The 19211-nt window shown below is 40.0% G+C and overlaps 1 protein-coding gene across 2 annotated transcripts; it reads left to right on the forward strand.

Moving 5' to 3' along the window:
• Positions 1 to 512: 512 nt before the first annotated feature.
• NSRP1 (nuclear speckle splicing regulatory protein 1) lies at positions 513 to 18548 on the forward strand. Of its 2 annotated transcripts, XM_055795215.1 has the most exons (7): positions 513 to 720; positions 1526 to 1613; positions 10775 to 10831; positions 12671 to 12802; positions 13735 to 13942; positions 14524 to 14632; positions 16892 to 18548. In XM_055795215.1, exons 1-7 carry the CDS (start codon positions 701 to 703, stop codon positions 17931 to 17933), a joined length of 1656 nt encoding a protein of 551 aa, XP_055651190.1. In that variant the 5' UTR covers positions 513 to 700; the 3' UTR covers positions 17934 to 18548. The 2 variants fall into 2 exon arrangements, with proteins under 2 accessions (XP_055651190.1, XP_055651191.1); XM_055795216.1 differs by lacking the exons at positions 513 to 720; positions 1526 to 1613; positions 10775 to 10831 and having other exon boundaries at positions 12690 to 12818.
• The last annotated feature ends 663 nt before the right edge of the window (positions 18549 to 19211 follow it).

The following is a 19211-nucleotide window of genomic DNA, read 5'->3' on the forward strand; positions in this document are numbered from 1 at the left end:
ACTGTCGGTAGCAAGATTTCATCTTTCCAATAACGTTTCTTTCGGCAGAATCACTTTTTTAATAAAATGTTGGGAAATTAAACTCCTCTTTCTTTCTTCAGTTGGCAACAAGCGACACCTCCAGGTAGGCGATGTCTGGGCAGGGACAGGGTGGCTTTGCACCCCCCGGGGGTGGGGGCGTAGGGAGAGCCTCAAGGGGGGCTGCCTGCCCCAGGGGTCCCACCGGCCCTGGGGGTGCCTGCCCGCCTCGGGGTACCTGCCGGCCTGGGGGGTCCCTGCCCGCCTCGGGGGTCCCGCCGGCCTCGGGGGTGCCTGCCGGCCCCAGGCCTACACAGGCCTTTCCGCCCGGCCGCGGGCAGCAGCAGCCACTGCCCTGAGGAGCTGCCAGCGCCCTCGGCTCGGCTGGGCTCGGCTCGGCTCCGTTCGGCCCGGCCCGGCTCGGGCTCGGCTCGGCTCCGTTCGGCCCGGCTCGGCTCGCAACAGCCCTTCCCCCCCCGGCACTTTCGCCACCCGCCAAGGAGCCGTTAAAAACTCGCCCCCCGCCGCCAGCCCCCGGCGCCCGCCCTCTGCCTCCCTCCTGGAGCGGGACCGCGGCGCGGCGGGGGTCCCCGAGCCAGCGGGGGGCGTCTCGGCCGCGAGGAATCTGCGGCTGCGGAACGGCGGGGCGGCTTTGCTTAGCGACGGCAGCGGCGGGGACAAGATGGCGGCGCTGAGCAAGCAGTGAGTGACGCTGGGGCGGGGAGGCCCCGCCGCGCCGCTACCGGGGGCCTCGGGTCCGAGCGGGCCGCGCTGTGCGGGGCAGCCGGCCGGGGGGCGCTGGGGCGGGTGCGGGCAGGGCCCTGCCTGGGGCCGGGGCTCGCTGCGGTGTTGCCGGGGCTCGTTTTCTCTCTGGGGAAGTCGAGCCTCATCAGGAGGCCGCGGGTGCCGGGGGGTCGGGGAATCCCGCGGTGGAGATTGCTCATTGTCAAAAACGTAGGAGGTGTATGTGAGCGCAGAGACTGGCTGTGTCGGCCGAGGAGTTCTCTGTGTGTAGTTAATCAGTCTCTGCATGACATGATCTGACTGCCAATCTTGTGTTTTGCCGTAGCTGTGTTTGCGGGTTGGTGGTTTCCATCGCCATGCAAAGTAGGTGAACTTACTGCTCCGGCAAATGCAGTTATGGAGTAGCGCCTAGCGTAGACTAAGACAAAATCTGTGCAGGTTTAAGCAATAGTAATTCCTTACTTCTCAGGACAAAAAATCACTTGGAGAGCTCTGGACAGGGGAGATTTGTTCTCTAATGTAGGAGGATCATTGGCATCCAGAAACTGCGTGGAAAAGGACAGCAACAGCTATGGGAGAAGCTAGCAACCATATGGCAAGGCTGAGCACGCTGCTGGCAACACTACTCAGATCTATACTTAATACGTTATGTTGATGCTGATCTTTTGTTTCCAAAATTGTGAATGGTAGATGTTTGTTTTGAAACATCCTCAGTGTTTTGTTGTAAGTAATGGTAAAGGTAATTTTTATTTTTTTTCCCTAGATATGGGCTCATTATGCCAAAAAAAATGCCGCAGAAAAATCTTGTTTCGAAGAAACTCTCGGTGTTTGCAGATGACTCTGATGAAGAGGTCAGTCCAGCCATTTTCTTCTGAAATTTGGCTCATATTCTCCAAATTCCTTGCTTATAACCCGTAATGCTTGCATCAGCTTGTGGCAGTGTTACTAAGACATATGTCATGATTTTGGATTTGGGCATGAAATAGATGTTTTCTTTAGCACAAGTTACATAAAGTGTAACATCACTTCTTAGTTACTTCCTGTCAAATCTTCCAGAAGTTGATCCCATGTGGGAACCAGTTTGCAAGAGTATCTAGCTTGTAAATAAATTTGTTGGTTATTGCTGGTAAATACGACTGCAAATAGACAAACAAGCAGTAATCAACAGTCCTTTCTCAGATACTTAAGAGTGTAGTAGTGAAGTGTATTTAATCCTTTAGTTCATTCCATCCAAATTTGATAGAACTCATTTATGATGTTCAGCCTCACTGTAAACAAAAGCAAAGCTTTAAAACCCCAGAGTTCTAAAGCGAAAAAAATAAAAAAAAAAGTAGGGGCAAGTAATGAGAATTACTTGTAGTTCTGGAATTACAGTACTTGCAGTATTGGTACACAGCTTTTCTATGATCACAGAGTGTGTTGATACTTTGTGATGTTTGACTACATTGTGTGATGTCGGTAAGTGTTCTTTTCCATAGTCTCCTTTATTTTTAACATTTTTAAAGTATTACCTTCAAAATACTGGCTTTCTGCCTGTCCCAGTAGAGGGTGCTGTACACTATAAAAGTTACACTGCTGGATTAACGCTGTGAGTATGGGGAGCATCTAAGAACTGGTGTAGTATATAGGCTGGTTTGGATACCTTACAGAAACCCAACTTCTAAAACAGAATTTTTGAAGGGTATAAGCCAGTAGCTTTATAGTTTACAAATAAAGAATAGAAACTTGGATTTGTGGAGATGAGCTCTCCATATGGATGGAGCTTTCTGGACATAATGTTACAATTTATGGGTTTTATTGATCTGGAATTACTTGTGATAATTTAATCATAATGTCATTATGTGCATATTTAGCTTTTTTCCACAACACCTGGAAAATAAATTTTACATATACCTGTACTCTAGAATGTTAGCCTTTAAGAAGTTGAAATTTAGAAACAGAACCTGTGTTACAGAAATGTTTTTACTGCTCTGGAGCCTCACACAATGCTTGTTCCTTTGCGTGGTTGAAAAAAACCAGCTAATAAAGCTTCAAATAATCTTTGTCAGTTTCTGACTCATATTATCAAAACATTTATTTTTAAAATGAACTAGCAGTTGTTATTTTTATATCACAGAAAGCCTGAATCTAGCAACTCCAAGTCTCTGTGTACCTGCTTCCATGACACAATCCAGAATGCTGCTGTTGAAAGTACCTGAGCTCCCTTTGTACAGGGCATGACAGGTTTGAGGGCCTTTCTAGTGATACCCGCTCAGCCCTCAACATTAAACTGCCTCCATGCAGCTTAAAGGACTTACAGGAAACAGAGAGGACAGGAGCACATCTTAATCCCATCTCTTTCCTTGTTTAGCTGCTGTCCTCAGCGCGCTGGGGGGTGCGTCTGTCCACTTGAGCTCATAGCTGGCACTGTAGCTCTGAAGAGAGCCTTTTGTTTAAATGGTGATAACAGTGGATCTGCTGTCCACCGTGGTAGGAGTGCTTTCCCTGTCAGTTTGGGATTTGTTGCCTTTCTCTTCATTAAGGGACTGACCCCACATTTTCGAGATCCCAAGAACTGGCTTGATTTAATCTACTATCATCAAACATTACATGGTAGGATTATAAATCTTCCTGAGTATGGGGCTATCTTGCATTTTTTCACTTTACCATTTTCTCATAATATCTAAACATTAAAGCAAAATAATGAATTCTAACAGTAGTAACAACATTAATAATAATGTATGATGTGGTCTGCTAACTTTTAGCTTAACAGCTCAAGTATCCTCCCTTTCAGAAAGGCTGACAGATTCACTACCAGAGTCTGTTACAAAGACTCTTAAAAGTTGTCATGCTCATCAGTATGGTACATATCCAGCAAAAAGTAATAATCTCATAACTGCCTCTATCAAAGAAGATATTTTTTTTAAAAAAGCAAAATTACTTTATTAGTTCAGTAATAATTTCAGAGCTTTTCAAGATAAGGAGCAGCATTTGGGAGGGGTTTCATTTCCTGTCTGCTACCTTATCAGTCAGAACTACATCTCAAATGTCTGGAGATTATGTATTTTTAACTGAACTCTAATAAAGTTTGTGCTAGGAAATCTGCACACCTGACTTGGTCTGTGATTATATATTAGACACCAAACTTCTTCTCCCTTTTAAAAAATGTTACTATGCATATTTCATTAAGATTTTGCCTGCACCTTTGCTAAAGGAATTTGAAAGGGTTCTTGCTGTGGTTAAGTACGTTAATGGATGTTAGTTGCCAATAAAGATGGTCTTTGGGTTAGTTTGTAAGAAGCAGAACATCTGGAATGGGAATTTTACTGAAATTCAATGTTGACTGGGAAAAAGTAAACCAGGTGATTACAGCCAATATATTTCTGAGTTACTTGCCTTCAGAGTTGTTGCTGTCTTTAAAAACTGGAGGGAAGGTTGTTACTCTTAGGAAAACTTGCTGTAGAGAAAAGTTACAGCAACAAACTGGTATGTTAGAAACAAGTTTCCATTCTGGTGTAGTTATTTATGATATATCAATTTTCTCCAAAAGTACTGTTCCTCTTATTCATGCCTAGCATTTTCAGAGGTGGCTTGTCACTATTCCCAGTGCACTGTTCCATGTTCTATTTTATCTTTGGAATGTAGTTGAAAATATCTCTGTTGTACAGCAGGTAAAATGTCTGTTTCTTGATTGTATCAGAATCACCCAGCATACATTCCTGTACCCTACCAGCCTTTCAGAACTGATTTGTTGCTACAGGGTGTAAAGTGTAGCTGAAAAAATAACTGTTCATAGACCACAGTAGGTGCTAAATTCAGGAGAGAGATTGTGGAGTCAGTTTGGATAGTTCTGTGAATGGATCAGCTTGATGTGGTGGTGGTTTTTAGTGACCATCTGAAAGATAAATGGAGTGTTTAAGCAGGCACAAAGGAGACTGAAAGCAAGCAGAAAACTATCCTGTTGTAGACTCAGATACTGGATTTTGCTTACAGATCCTTCTGTTCACTTTGCAACTTTGCAAAGGATACAGTATGACTAAAAAAAAAAAAAAATAGATTGGCCAAGTAATGAGTATTGTTGATGGCCAAAGTTTGTGCAACAGTTTTCATGCAAGGTAAGATGAAGTAGGCTGAAGGAGCTCTTAGGAAAGAGATTACTGAGAAGGAAGTAGAGAGGAATAGCTCAAGATGATGTGTGTAAAATCAAGGATGATTCAGAGAAAGTAAAATGATTTTGCCATTTCTCATAATTTGAGCAGTAGGCTATATTATGGAATTACCAAGTAACTGGTTTAGTCTAAACAAGAGGAAGTGGGGAGGTTTTCTCCACACAATGTATCATTAAGTTGTAGAACTCATTGCAATGGGATATTGTGGCACTGCCAAAAACATAAATGGATTCAGAAATGGATTAGTCAAATTAAGGGATGCTCTTGGTGTCAAACAATGGTCCAGGTGCATCCTCTGGTTCAGGAAGTCCTAATCTGGTTTCTGGAAGCTAGGAGGGAGTGCCAGGGAAAGCTAATTTTGTATGTGACTTGTTTTTCATGTTCTTTCTCCTAATCTTCTGCTAGTAGCCACGACTGCTATGAATTGAGGTGAATCTGGTGCCTGACTTGATTTCCCCACCCCGTGAAGGTTTGGGTCTTGTGTGTATTTAGTGGTCATCCATGTGCAGGCTGTAGTCGGATAATCTAGGTCTCTGTGAGGACAAGCGTTAACAATTTACTACTAATTACATATAAATTCATATACACGAGCATATAAGTAGCTCGTTTTAAGATGTCTTGATACCAAAGTGTCATGAATGCAAAGATCTCACAGTCTGGGATTCCTTACGTGATGCGAGAAGAATGATGTGAGCAGGGTCAGATCTCAGCCTCTCAGAGACACAGCCACATCAGGCCACAGACTTGCAGCAAGATCCATTGAAACACCTGCAGGTATCTACACTTGAGTTCCCAGAGCTCCGTCTACACTCAGTAGAGACACAGGTACACGTTACCTCATGCTGAAGTAGATACCTAAAATCAATGAGGTGAATTTTGCTCTGAAAGTATCTATTTCTCAGTCTTGATAACAATAAATTGCTCTTGGACTGGCTGGCTCACTATACATGTAGGCTTTGCTTTTCGTGAACTGTCTGACTGTGCTTCTTTTACGTGCTGATCAAATAGAGCTCCAAATTATCCTGCTCTTGCTGTTTGGTTAAATATTTTTCTATGCATTCAGTTAAAACTATATGGTTGTAGTGAGAGATTAAAATCAAACTACGTATGATCTGCCTGACATCACTGAAGCATTTAATTTCCCTTTAAAATGTATTTCACTTTAAACAAAGGTAATTTATTTTATGTGTCTACTGCAAAGCAGCATGTAGAGAATTCAAAAGGGCAATCTAAAGGGCAAAGCCCCCTCCTGGTTCTTTTGTAACTGGTTATATTAGAGCAGAAGCATCATTTGGTTTTAAAAAAAGGAATGGAGTGACATCTTACATTCTCTTAGTAAGTACCATGCCTGGAGTTCTGGTAGCAACCACAAATGCTTGTCCTTAGGAGACAGGCTGTGCAGCTAATATGAGATATTCCATTAGTAATAGCTATTATGTCAGAATTTGTTGGTCTCGTACTTGTGGCAGTCAGTGGCAAAAAACAAGTCAAGCATCCCACATATACTTCAAGACCATCTATTAAAATAGTTGTGACTTTTTTACAAGACATTCTGAAATTCAGATTTAAGGTTGTAACTTCCTAGAAAACAGCTACAACACTGAGAATGATACTAGTTACAGACTAAGACTTGTTTTCTGAGACTATGCTTAAATGGTGCTGCACACTCTGCTCCAGAAATGATGTCATTTACAGCAGCAGTTTAGGAGGAGTTCTGAAAACCCAATGTCAGCAACTGGCTTTTTTTCCCCAAGAACAAACAAGTAGTAACTCAGAATAAATAGAGACCGAGTATTCTTTAAACTAGGCACATCTGGGTAAAACATTTGCTATCCTGCTTTTGGTTTGATTTTCTAAGAGCTTTATGAAATCCCTTGTCTGATGTTTGCCCATAGTAAGTTTCTGAACTTAGAAGGGGTGCTTGCCTGCAGGATAAAAATAAGGTAGCTTAAGCACTTAAGAACCTGAAAGAGACTTGCAAATACACAAAGGAGATAAGAAATGGGAGAGAGCAATGGGAAATAACAGTAATTGGGGTAATTTCTCTCCCCCCACCCTTTCAGGTGTGCACAAGGTATATTCCATGGTCTCATAGGAGTGGTAGGCTGGAAGGTCTTAATTTCTAAGAGTTTCTTGATTTGCATGGATTCTATGTGTTTTGACAGGATAGGGTTAAAACATTTTCTCCTTCAAGAAAATATTAAACTATAAGCTTTGTGCATCAGAAGAATAACGACTGCAGGGAAGGAGAAAGTGTGAGACAGATTGCTGAGCTTATAGGGCCTTTAATAAATGGGCAGTTGATAAGTAAAAACAATACAAAAGAACGGGAAGTTCTCATCTGTCAGAGCTCATAGCACAACAGGAAATTGTCCACCATGAACCATTCGGGAAGGTGTTTGTTTTGTGTAAACTTACTGCCACTCTAGACAAACAAATCGCAGGTGTACTTCTTTACAATTACATGTACAATAATGAGGATCATATATTACTTTTGTGTATATGTAATCTTTGTAGATCAACAGGTTTATTTCACATAGGCAGAGAAAACTTTCTAAGCAGTATTAAAAATATTTTGGTGGAATAAAGCTTATTCTGTAAATATAACTGCGGAACTGAGCCCTTGCTTTCTGGCGTAATGCAGGAGAGATTCCTTACTGTTTAGGGATCTTTCTGTAAAAGCAGTCAGTGTAAGTATCTGATAAAGGAAACCTTCAGTGATGACCCTTAGTATGTCAAGCAGAGGACCATCTTCCTTCCCAAGAGCCAGGAGGAAGTCTAGGTCTTCTGTGTAATGCTGGTCTGTGTCCCACTGCCAACTTAAAATAGCTCTTTATATTAAGAAGTTTATACTGGCTCATTTATAGCATTTTTAAAAGAAAGCATAGGACATAAAAATTAATTACAGTATTTTAAATGTGTCTCAACGTCAGCTCTTCAATCTTGAAATCCAGAGGTAAATACTAGATGAATGGTCAGGTTTCTTGTAGGTTGTTTTAAACAAAATAGTCCACTATCTACTTCCATCAGCCAGCCAACCAACCAGCTACAAAAATAAATAAGAAACTCTATCCCATTCTAGCCCAAACAGTCAGCAAGGTGCCGCATACAGGGTGTACCGCTGATACAGCAGTGGGCTCTCGGAGTGTGTTGCTGATGTTTACCAAGCCCAGCTTCCTAAAGCCTGAAGCGTGGTCTGCTTCCTTACCTGGTCACCTGCAGCTGGGTGGGACAGAGGGGCTGCGTTCTGCTGGTGAGCGTAACTGCAGCCGGGAAAGTGCGTATCATGCTTTCCCTTTGTTACTGTGGTTTACCCACAAGGTTTAACAATTTGAAAGCAGAGATGGATGTTATTTGAGTCTGTGTGTAGCAATTAAAGCACCAGAAAAAGTTGGAATACGTGCCCTTTCGTGTGCCCATTTTTACTTTAAATCCCTCACTTGGAGTGGGCTAGGAAGGAATATTTTGAATATTCTGTGCCTCGGGATTTTCTGTTTGTAATATTACTTAGGAAAGTGAGTACTAGCGTGTTTATGGGAAGCGAGCAAATGTCTAGAATTCAGTGGGTGCTATTACGTGATACCGTATGTACTTCTCCAAATACCGACTGTGTCGCTGTAGCACCTTCTCTTGCTGAGTTTAGAAGTATCTGGCACTCCTGTGAGATAACCTTACTGCCTTTTATTTTTTATTTTTTTAATTAAAAAGAGCTAGAGACGCTTGCAAGTCATTTTAGTATTCATGGTTTGCAGAGCAGAAAAATACCCCTTAGTGATGGTCACTGTGCGTACCTGTTAGTCCTGTATGACTTGGGAACTCACTAACAATCTTAACCACCCTTGGTGGGTAGCAGAAGTCCCAAAGATACTGTGTTCCTGTGGTCTTGCTGAAAATTAGCAGCTGGGTGAAGGGATGAACACAGATGAGAATTTGTGATTTTCATCTTTCTCAGCATTGAGGAGCAACTGTTGACTGGCTGCTCAACACTGGGCTGGCTTTTGGTCACACACGGTGTGGCTCACCTGCCAAATGACATAGGCACCCTGTCTGAGGAGGTGATAGGGGAAATAGAGACAGAGGGCACAGTGTCACATACCATGAAACTCCATTAACTGCTGCTCATGGCACAGCTTGTTCCCTGTTTCTGAAATTAACCAGTAAAAAAAAATATTTGGACTATTTACAGTCTGTCATATAGAAAACTGTGGAAAAGCAGTTGGGTTTTTTTCCTTGTTGACACATCTGTTAAAATCCTAGTAGCATAAAAAGGAGGGGCCATATCATGTTATTTTCAACATCAAATGAATTCAAAAGCCTCCTTGTTCAGGGGATCTGTTTTTATTTATATGGTACTAATTCTGTTTCATTGTAGAATATCCTAGTCCTCGCTGCCAAGCTCCTTGCTAGTTCATTTCCATTTTTAAATTTTATTAAGAACTGATTACACAATCTCTGTCTTTTTAGAATGTGATACAGAGCACATATTAGTCAAAGTGGCAAAACGTGGGAAGCTGCCAAATTGCAAAAGGATTTTTCCCTTCTATTTCTGCTTTTTAAGATTAAGAGATAATTCATTACATAACCAAGGATACGAGTTCTGTCGTTTATAGTGAATCAATAAACAGTATTTGTTTGTTGAGAAAAAAATAGATGTGCAGTTTACTTCAGCACTAATTAATAGACATAATAAAATGCAAAGCTTTTCTTAAAAGACAGTATGATTAGAAAACATGTTTTTGGTAGTGGATATGTTTTTCCTAGGAAAGATTAGCATTGCTATTTCGTAGCATATTAATCTTCAGAAATTAAACATGAATGATTGAAGTACATGCTGTTCAAATCAGCAGTATTCGTATTTCTAAAAATATGAACTGATGGTACAGCTCAAACCTGAAATAAGTGCCAAATCCTTTTGGATATTTGGTTTTTTGCTATGAATACAGTGTTTTCCATGTGATTGTCAGTAAGAATGTCTGCTCGTGACTGCTACATCTCTGATGACATTTATGTGCTGGAAGAAAGAGTATGTATATCCTGAATAGCACCTATCTCTTTCATGGACTATTAGAAATATAATTTAAAAAATAATCAAGAACATTTATTCTTCATTATCCACAACATATAATTCCCAAGAACATTAAAAAATTTTTGATACATAAATTGGTAGGAGGGGATAATTCACTTTCTGTTGATTTAGGGGATTTGTTTTCTGCATTTTCTTTTTTCTTTTTTTTTTTTTTTTTTTAATGGCAGAAACTGAAAGAATTGTGGTGTTCGGGCATGAGTAGATGTATTACAAGCATCCTTCTTCTAGGAATTTGTTTCAGTACTGGCTTTTGCTGTCCTTTGCTAGATGGTTTGCCTGCTGATATGCTAGTTTCTTGCATCAACAGACTGACCCTTGCCATAGTGGAGGGGTATGTCTTTTCTACCATTTTTTTTGGCAGTGGTTGGAGGAAGGCATGGGAACTAAACAGTTTTCACAGAACTTCTATATCTCTGAGCATTTCTTCAAGTAATCATGAGATTACTTGTTTTATGAAATGGCATGAAGTTTTATGCAGCTTTTGAGGTACACATATCATGGAAATAGCGTTCTTAAACTCATCGCCATTTTTGTAAGAAAAATGTATACACATATATAAGTCGAGGTACTGCAATATGTTGCTCATGGTAAAAAGACTGATTCATTGTATGCTTGTGGATGAACTTTTAGTTTTTCTTGCTTACAGAAAATCCCATTGATGTGAGAGACTGACCTATGTAATGAGGCTATTATATAGTTGTTCGTTAGGATAGTTGAAAAATAATATGAGCTGTGTCAATGTAATTAATTTTATTTCTGCAATGTTTCCTTTTTGTAGCCATCTGTTGGTGAAAGTCTTCAGAAAGAAGCATTGAAAAAACAAGCAATGAAACAGGTAAGATGCGGTGGGGACTCTTCATGCCCATGACAGATTGAGAAATTACTGCATCATTCCCTTTCATTAAATAACTGCAGAAACATAATTGTGCAACTTCAGAACTAGGGTTACCCTTTGTCATGGTTTAACCCCAGCCAGCAACTAAGTACCATGCAGCCACTCGCTCACTCACCCCCCACCAGCTGGATGGAGAGGAGAATCAGAACAAGGTAAAACCCATGGGTTGCAATAAGAACAGTTTAATAATTGAAATAAAGTCTAATACTACTGCTACTAATTGTAATGAAAAGAAAGATAACAAAAAGAGAAAGAGAAATACATTTAAAAAAAAACAGCCACGTGATGCACAGTATGGTTGCTCAGCACCCACTGACTGATGCTCAGCCTGTCCCAGAGCAGTGACCGGCTCTCCCGCTTCAGCCAGCTCCCCCCAGTTTATATACTAAGCATGACATCATATAGTATGGAATATCCTTTTGGCCAGTTTGGGTCAGCTGTCCTGACTGTGCCTGTTCCCAGCTTCTTGTACCCCCCAGCCTTCTCGCTGGCAGGACCTGAGAAGCTGAAAAGTCCTTGACTTAGTTGTTTCTAAGTAGTGTTTATACTAAACCCATCGGTGTGTTACCAACATTATTCTCATACAAATTCCAAAACACAGCACTGTACGAGCTACTAAGAAGAAAATTAAGTCTATCCCAGGTGAAACCAGGACACCTTTTAAAAAAATTTTTTGTGCATTGCCCTTTGCAGCACAAGACTCTCTTTAAAACTTGACTTGAAGTTCTCAGAGTATTCCACTAGCAAAGATTTTGTTTCACTTTTCTGGGCAAGATTTTTCTTTTTGAAATTCTTCTGGCTATATCAGAGTAGCTGAAGAACTACCCAATGAAAGCTGCATGAATGAGGTTTAACACAGAGCTAGTAATAATTTAAAACACAATACAATTGCTGTTTATTCAATGCAAGCACTGAAATACACAAGAGGTTGAAGTTTGGTTTGTGCCATAGAATGCATTGATGAATTTCTCAGATGCTTTGTTTCGTTTGTAGAATATAATGTTACAAAGTATTGTTTTTTAAATATTTAGATAGATACCAGCAGTGAGCTTTCTGTAATCGAGAAATAAATTGTACAGAGAAAACACTAATTTTGACATTCTAAATATTCCAGACTAATAAGACGTAGTTAGAAGAGAAAGATACTTATGCATCATGTGTTTAACATATCACTGTTTTTAAATGGAGGTAATACGTGCCTGAGAAACTTGTATGGTGGTGGTTCAGCATTCCTCTTGTGTCATCAGGAGGTCTGATCCAAGGGTTCCCCTAGTAGTTGGCTTTTTTTCTGATAGGGCTTTTAAGAACTGAACGGTTTCACCGTTCTTCCTTCCAACTTGACTGTACAAACAGAAGATAGAACTGTGAAATAGGGAATCGTATCCTGAATTACACTGGTATGTGTTTATTACGTGGAGCTTTGGGGATAAACTATAGATGAAAACAGATAGTAGAACTTACTGAAATGGTATTAACTTAATTCTTTTTCTTTAATAAACAGTAATCTGATGAAACAGTTTACTCATTAAGAAGTTTCCGGTACACTTTGCTTCCTGTATTTCCTGTAACTGCAAATACTGGTGATGATCTGGTTGTCAGTCTTCTCAATCCTGGTGAACAGTTCAAGCGCTCTGTATATCAGACTGTTTTTAATTTACACTCAATGTTCCAATGGATATAGGTCTGTTTAAATTACAATATAGAAATAAAATGTTTGAAAATAGTAAAAATTTCACGCTTAATTTTTTGTTATCTTCTCCACCTTTTTTTTTTATTTAGACTAAGTTGGAGATTCAGAAGGCTTTGGAGGAAGACGCTACAGTGTATGAATATGACAGTATTTATGATGAAATGCAGCAGAAGAAAAAAGAAAGTAATGCCAGAGTGTTATCTGGAAAAGATGACAAAAAGGTCGATACCTGAAAATGTATGCTGTCTGTCATATCTCGGTGTGCTTGGAATAACTATGATGATTAACTTTTAAGCTTTGCCAAATGCATTTTCTCATGGGGCATGCAAGTATTGGGTTCAAATCCTGTTACATAAGGTAGTAATTTGCAAGAATTTTGGCAAAACTGCTAGTCATCAGATACTTCAGAGTCCTGATCCAGTGGTATTCGGGAAGGCAGCAGACTACAAGTTCCCCACCCAGTTTATGATGTACATATAGCATATCTTTCTGTGTGTTTCTGAAGAGAATATTACAATGGGATAATAAGATTAGAGGCAATGGGCCAGCAACAATACTACTTCTGATGATAAAGACTTTTTATTGTTAAGCCAATGAACATAAATCGTCCCCCCTCACTCACTAGTGTGCTTACTGGAGGACTGTTGGAAGATGAAAGTAACTTTCAGTGATGACATGTGAGCCAGTTTCCACAGCCCAAAGCCTTGTTTCAAAGCATTGCTGAACTATTCTGACAAGTGATATTTTCATTGTTACTTATTCTGTTTCGTTCGAAAGCTCTTGTCAGGTTTTGTGGGTATAAAAGGAAGCTTCCCACTGCTTTACAGCAATAGAAAGCAAGACATTTACAAGACAGAAGACAGAGGGGTGAGGAATCAAAAAACATTTCCTTAAACTTGGAGCAAAAATCATCCCAGTCAGAGATGGGCTGAATGTTTTGATTGTATACAGCAGCCTCTTTTGTTATTAGGAAGCATGCCACATTAGTGACCTAAAATGGAATGACAGTTTGTTTCATATAGCTATCAGTTGGTGAGAGTATGTTAGACTAGCTTTTCTGTCAATTTTCTTCCATTACCAACTCTCTTCAACATCTCCATCAATCCAAATTTGTGTTCTCTCAGCACAGTACCTTTTTTCCCTCCTATTTTAGCCCAGATACATCCAAAATATCCTCAAAGCAGCTGAGATTAGAAAGAAGGAGCAAGAAAAAAGAATGGAAAGAAAAATTCAGAAAGAACGTGAAATGGAAGGAGGAGAGTTTGCTCACAAAGAGGCTTTTGTGACTTCAGCCTATAAGAAGAAGCTGCAAGAAAGGGCTGAGGAGGAGGAAAGAGAAAGAAGAGAGGCAGCTCTTGAGGGTGAGATTCACACTGAAGTAATTCCCCTTAAAAAGAATTATGGCCTTGTACGTGATTTACAGCATTGTTATCTAGTCTCCCTGTGAGGCTTGAGGTAATTAAAAAAGGACCAGATAGCAGATAGTGAATCAGATCCTACTTTGTCTGTTACTTTTCTTTGTGCACGTTACTAAAGGAACAGAGGAAGCTGTTTGTGTGTCAGTACTATTTGGGTCGCTACTTTTAATTTTTGAGGAGGGGCCAGTGTTTGAAGGAAGACTCATAAGCCTGGGCTACAATGATGCTTACACTTCTTACTTTAGACGTTCTGTACAGTATCCCAGGAATGGGTGTGAAGAATGGGATGTAGTATCATAAGATAAATCAGCTTGGAGCGGACCTCTGGAGGCCATCTGCTCCAGCCTCTTGCTCAAAGCTTGGTCTGCTCTGAGGTCACATCAGGCAGCTCAAAGGCCTTTCCAGTCTGGGCTTGAAAACCTCCAGGGTGGAGATTGCAGTCTTGGTGATGTCTTACCAATTTTGAGTTGTATCTGATGAGTATTTGTGGTACAGTAAATCCAGCCTTACTTTCTTCCCCTTAGCGTACCTGGATGTGACTAAACAGAAGGATCTCAGTGGATTTTACAGACATCTTTTAAACCAGAGGGTAGGGGAAGAAGAGATGCCTAAATGCAGCTTCCGTGAAGCCAGGTAGGATGCGATACCAGAACACGTTCATATACAAACCAGCTTCTTTCTGTTTGTGATTCCAGAGTCACTGGAACACTGTAAGAATTAGAGTACTAAAACACTGGTAGGGTAAGCTGATGGCTATACAGTTGATTAACTGAATTATTCGGAAAATGTCCAACGACCATCAGTGGTATATGCTAGAAGACAGAAATGAGCAGGAAAGGGATGCCATTTTAAAAGTATCAAGACAGTCATACTTGTAATACTGGCACGATTGTAACCTATATTTACTCTGGTTTACGTAATACTTGGCCATCTGCATTAAGTTACACGTTTTGAATCACTTTTGAAAATGTAAAATAACGAGCACAGAGGTAAGTCATAGGAAGCAATGTTGTGATATGAATGTGAATTCCTAACTTTGTACTTACTCCACATTTACAGGCTCATAAAAATAAATTGAGTGTTATGCTGTGGTAAAAGGAAATTAATCAAATATATAGGAAACCCAGTGGGAATATTTAAAAATCTTAATATATGCACATTCCAAAGTGATGTAATGAGATGAGGCTGAATGATTTCTGTAATTGAGATGGTGAAATTCTGCCCTGTGGATAAGTATGGTGAAGGGCATATGTTTGTTGTATGCAACAATTGATCATCTGAAACAATTAATTCAGGTCGAACCTCACCTGAGATAGGCCTTAAACCTGGATGTCAGTAGCTAATTGCTTGCTGTCAGAAAAAAACAGTGCAGCTTTCATCAAGAAATCTTCTGGATCTGAGATTGGATTATTAGAAAATATGATCTTAGCTTAAATGGAGAATGCAATCACAGTGAAGTTACTTGACTATCTGAAATAAGTTATGTCTTCAGCATAAGGATATGCCACCTTATTGGAAATAAATAGGGAAAAGCAGTGTAAAAGAACTAGGAAGTAAGAATCACCAACTCGAAGAAAAGCAAAACAGCTTCCTGAATTTAAGCAGAAAATGGGAAATTTGAAATCAACGGTTTTGTCATTTGAGACTTAAAGTATTAGTATACCTATGTGTTTGGAAAAACATCCTGTCTCAGGCTTTCACCAAAGAGAAATACCTCCTTGGTTTCAGTGGTGCACAGAGGTTGCTACTGAGGTGGTTAAATTAATTTTGCATTTCATGATTATTATTTTTTCTTGATGAAATCTAAGGTACTCGGTTGCATCTCTTTTCTAAAAACAGTAGCAGTAGTGGTCAGCCCACTTGGTGGTCCATTTGATGTAATAGTTCTTCTTTTACAGCGCCTTCAGGATGATGTAGTTTTGTACTGTTTAGAGATCATTTGAAATGATGGTTTCTTAATCTTGCAAATCAAGGAAATGTTCCTTTTGTGAATTGTATATAAAAATAATTCAGGGGAAAACAAGTAGTTCAGGTGTATATTTTAATTTTTTTATGGTGGCACAATCTCTATTTTTAGTTCTCAGAATTTGCATCACTTGTCTCAAAAGGGATCCACCTTTGACTTATTTTAATTAACTGGATTACTAAATAATCAAACTTTTCAGCATAATTTTTAGTCATTGTTCGTAGACTAACTGTGCTTTCAAGCATGCTTCAAACATTCATTCTAACTAGATTGTGTGCTGATTCACAAGAATTTACCACAGGCTGTTACTGTAGCTGTATGATTAAAAAGAAGAGGCGTGGCTTTTGTGAGAAAACATAATTTCCTTATCAGTCAGAAAAGAATGACAAAGCATAACCTTTCTGTCTACTGCCCAAATTGGTCCTCCATGGGTTGGCTGTTTTTATTTAAGAATCTATGAGCTGTTAAGAGATACTTATTTATATCTAGCCACAAGAATGAGATCTTCAGAAATACTGGATTAAAAAAATTTACTACTAATGGAAGCTATGTTCCTACTTCTGTTAGCAACATATACAGCCTGCTTCTTCTCTGGATAATTATTTGACGTGAATACAGGAAAAGTAGCTTGCCAAAAAGCTTACACAAGAATACAGATCTATGTCTGTTTCCTTAGATGGAGGCTACAGATACATAACCATAGCCATTCTTCTAGGCATCAGCTCTCCTTCACCAATGAACCAAATACAGATACTTAATAGAAATCCTTTGTGCTGGATTCCTGGAACCTGAGCCACAGATACAGTTGCTTTCTTAGACTTTTCAGAAGCATCTTTTAAGTCCTGACCAGAACTCAGTTTATAGGAAAGTCTTGAGATTTCAGGCTGTGTAATGTTGTTTTTTCTCTTTTAACATTAAAAATGTAGGATAAAGGAAGAAAAATCTGAAAGTTCTTATGAAGACTCCAACCAAAGAAGCAAATGCCCATATGAAGGACAAAGACTGAAGCCCTCTGCTAAGAAAGAAAATAATCCAGATGCTGATACCGACTTAGGAACTGATAGTAGTGATGATGATAAGAGGGACAAAAATAGTAAAGTAAATTTGAAAAAGAAGAAAAGGAGAGGGAGCCCTGTGAGCAGCGAAGAGGAGGCTAAACATCACAGGAACCAGAGACATTCCAGGTCACCAAGCTCATCCGGTGTAGAGGAAGAGCTGTGCACAAAAGCCCAAACAAATCATCTTACAAAGAGGGGAGAGAACAGACCAAGCAGAAGAGGACATGATGAACAATGCAGGGAAAAAGATTATGACAGAAGTAGAACCCATGAGAAGAATCACCAAAGGGAAAGGGAAGAGCGACATAGATATGGGGATCACACTAATAAAGATAACTACAGAAGGAGGGAAGAGCAAGATGATAAGCAAAGGGGCAAGGAAAGAAAAGAGAGGGAGGGACATGGCAGAGAATGGCGGAAGGCAAAGGAGAGAGAAGAGAAGGGCTCAGAAAAGGAACGAGAGAAAGAAAGAATAAGAAATGGTAAGGACAGGTATAATGACAGAGAGAAGGAGAGAGGAGAGAGATGCAGAGAAAAGGAAGATCATATGAAGGACAGGAGGGAGAAGCATGGTAGTGATGAGAAGAAATACAGAGAGAGGAGGGAAGGTACTCCTGCATCTTTAGAAAAAGATGGAGAGGGTGATCTGGAGAAAGAGAGAAAGGGAAAAGAGAGAGAGGTGGATGAGAAGGGAAGATCCAGCTCTGGAGTTTGTTCTGAGCAGAAACGTAAAGCTGGAGAAGGAGGGGAGAAAGAGGAGAAAGAACAAGCACAGAAACCACCTGAGAGCATGAGCAAATTTGCCAAACGGAGCAATGAAGAGACAGTCATGTCAGCAAGGGACCGCTACTTGGCAAGGCAAATGGCACGTGTCAGTGCTAAATCTTACATTGAGAAAGAAGAAGATTAATGTCCCTGTGGTGGACAAAAACACTTGGTCTGTCAACCAAGAGGATAAGCCACTGCTGCATGGACTCTGGTACAGAAGTAAAGGTGTATCCTAGCTATTTATTCCTGGCTTTCTTGTAAGAAACTGTGTGTGCCATAGTAGCAGAACAACTTTTGAAATGGATTAACGGATCACTTGACACACACCCTTAGTCTGTTTATACAGTTGAAATTTGGCTGACTCCGTCCACCCAGGCCTTCAGTACCCTGTCCTAGGTACTTGAAGGTTCTGGGACAGACCTAGGAGTGTTAAACAGTGTGAGGTGAGAATACTTGCCCGGGCAGCCCCGACTCCTGTCACCAGCTGAAACTGAGCTCTGCTGAAACAAAGGAGTTCTCAGCCCTTAGCAGGAGTCATTGCTGCCTGCTGATGCTCTCAAAAATGAGAAGCAGACCTATAAAAGTGGGGAAAAAAGCAAGAAAAAACGCCTGAATAACAATCTAGGACATTTCTGTATGTAGTATGGTGTTTTGTAAGCTAAATGCATATTGATACATGAATCCTGTATTTATGTGTGGGCTTTGGTTTTGGGGACCCGATGTACAGAAACAAATAAAGTGTAAGATGCGTACTGGATCTAATGTGTGGGTCTTTTTTAATGCTTCTGTTATTTTACAGCATTTTTTTGTGTGTGAAATGAGTCTCTTTTCATGTGTTATAGTCATATCTGCTTGTTCTACTGGAGGTAATATTTTATATTTGTCTATCAGTCTGTTCAAAGGTTCATATTCAAGAATAAAATTGTGTTTAAACTGTAACTTGGTAAGTAGGATGTCTGACTGTGGTCGTAGTTTTTAGAATACCTTTTCAACACTCTTCACAATGGTTTCTTTCACTTTGTTTTGTAGTAAGTTTATAACTTCTGTGCTACAGTAAGGTCATTAATATAAAGATTTGAGATTGGTGTTTCTCTAGTCTTTTGTTCAGCAGTCTTAGTAATGAGACAAAATTTGAGTAAAGCCTGCCAGTTTACAAAGGCTTGGAATGGAATGAGTTTTATGTGTAAGCTAATCAAGTAGCTAAGCACTTAGTCCAAGCATGGATCAGTTTGGTTTTGCTGTTCTGTCTAAACAAACGAAATGTGCATTCGTTCTTGTGTTGGAATAGAATGGAAGTGTTTAGCAGTGGGCCAGGGTTCAAAAACTGAAGGAAATCCGCTGCTTTTTGTCAAAGACGCCGTGTTGGTATAGTAAACTGGACTAGATACTCTGCTTTTTCTTGGAATTAAGAGAGAGGCAC

Source organism: Falco peregrinus, chromosome 2 (genome assembly GCF_023634155.1).
Source record: "Falco peregrinus isolate bFalPer1 chromosome 2, bFalPer1.pri, whole genome shotgun sequence".
NCBI classification, from domain to species: Eukaryota; Metazoa; Chordata; class Aves; order Falconiformes; family Falconidae; genus Falco; species Falco peregrinus.

Coding starts and splice junctions, on each gene's coding strand:
- NSRP1 (XM_055795215.1), top strand. CDS start 701: ATGGCGGCGCTGAGCAAGCA. Junction 721..1,525: donor ATGGCGGCGCTGAGCAAGCA/GTGAGTGACGCT, acceptor TTTTTTCCCTAG/ATATGGGCTCATTATGCCAA. Junction 14,633..16,891: donor TGCAGCTTCCGTGAAGCCAG/GTAGGATGCGAT, acceptor TTAAAAATGTAG/GATAAAGGAAGAAAAATCTG.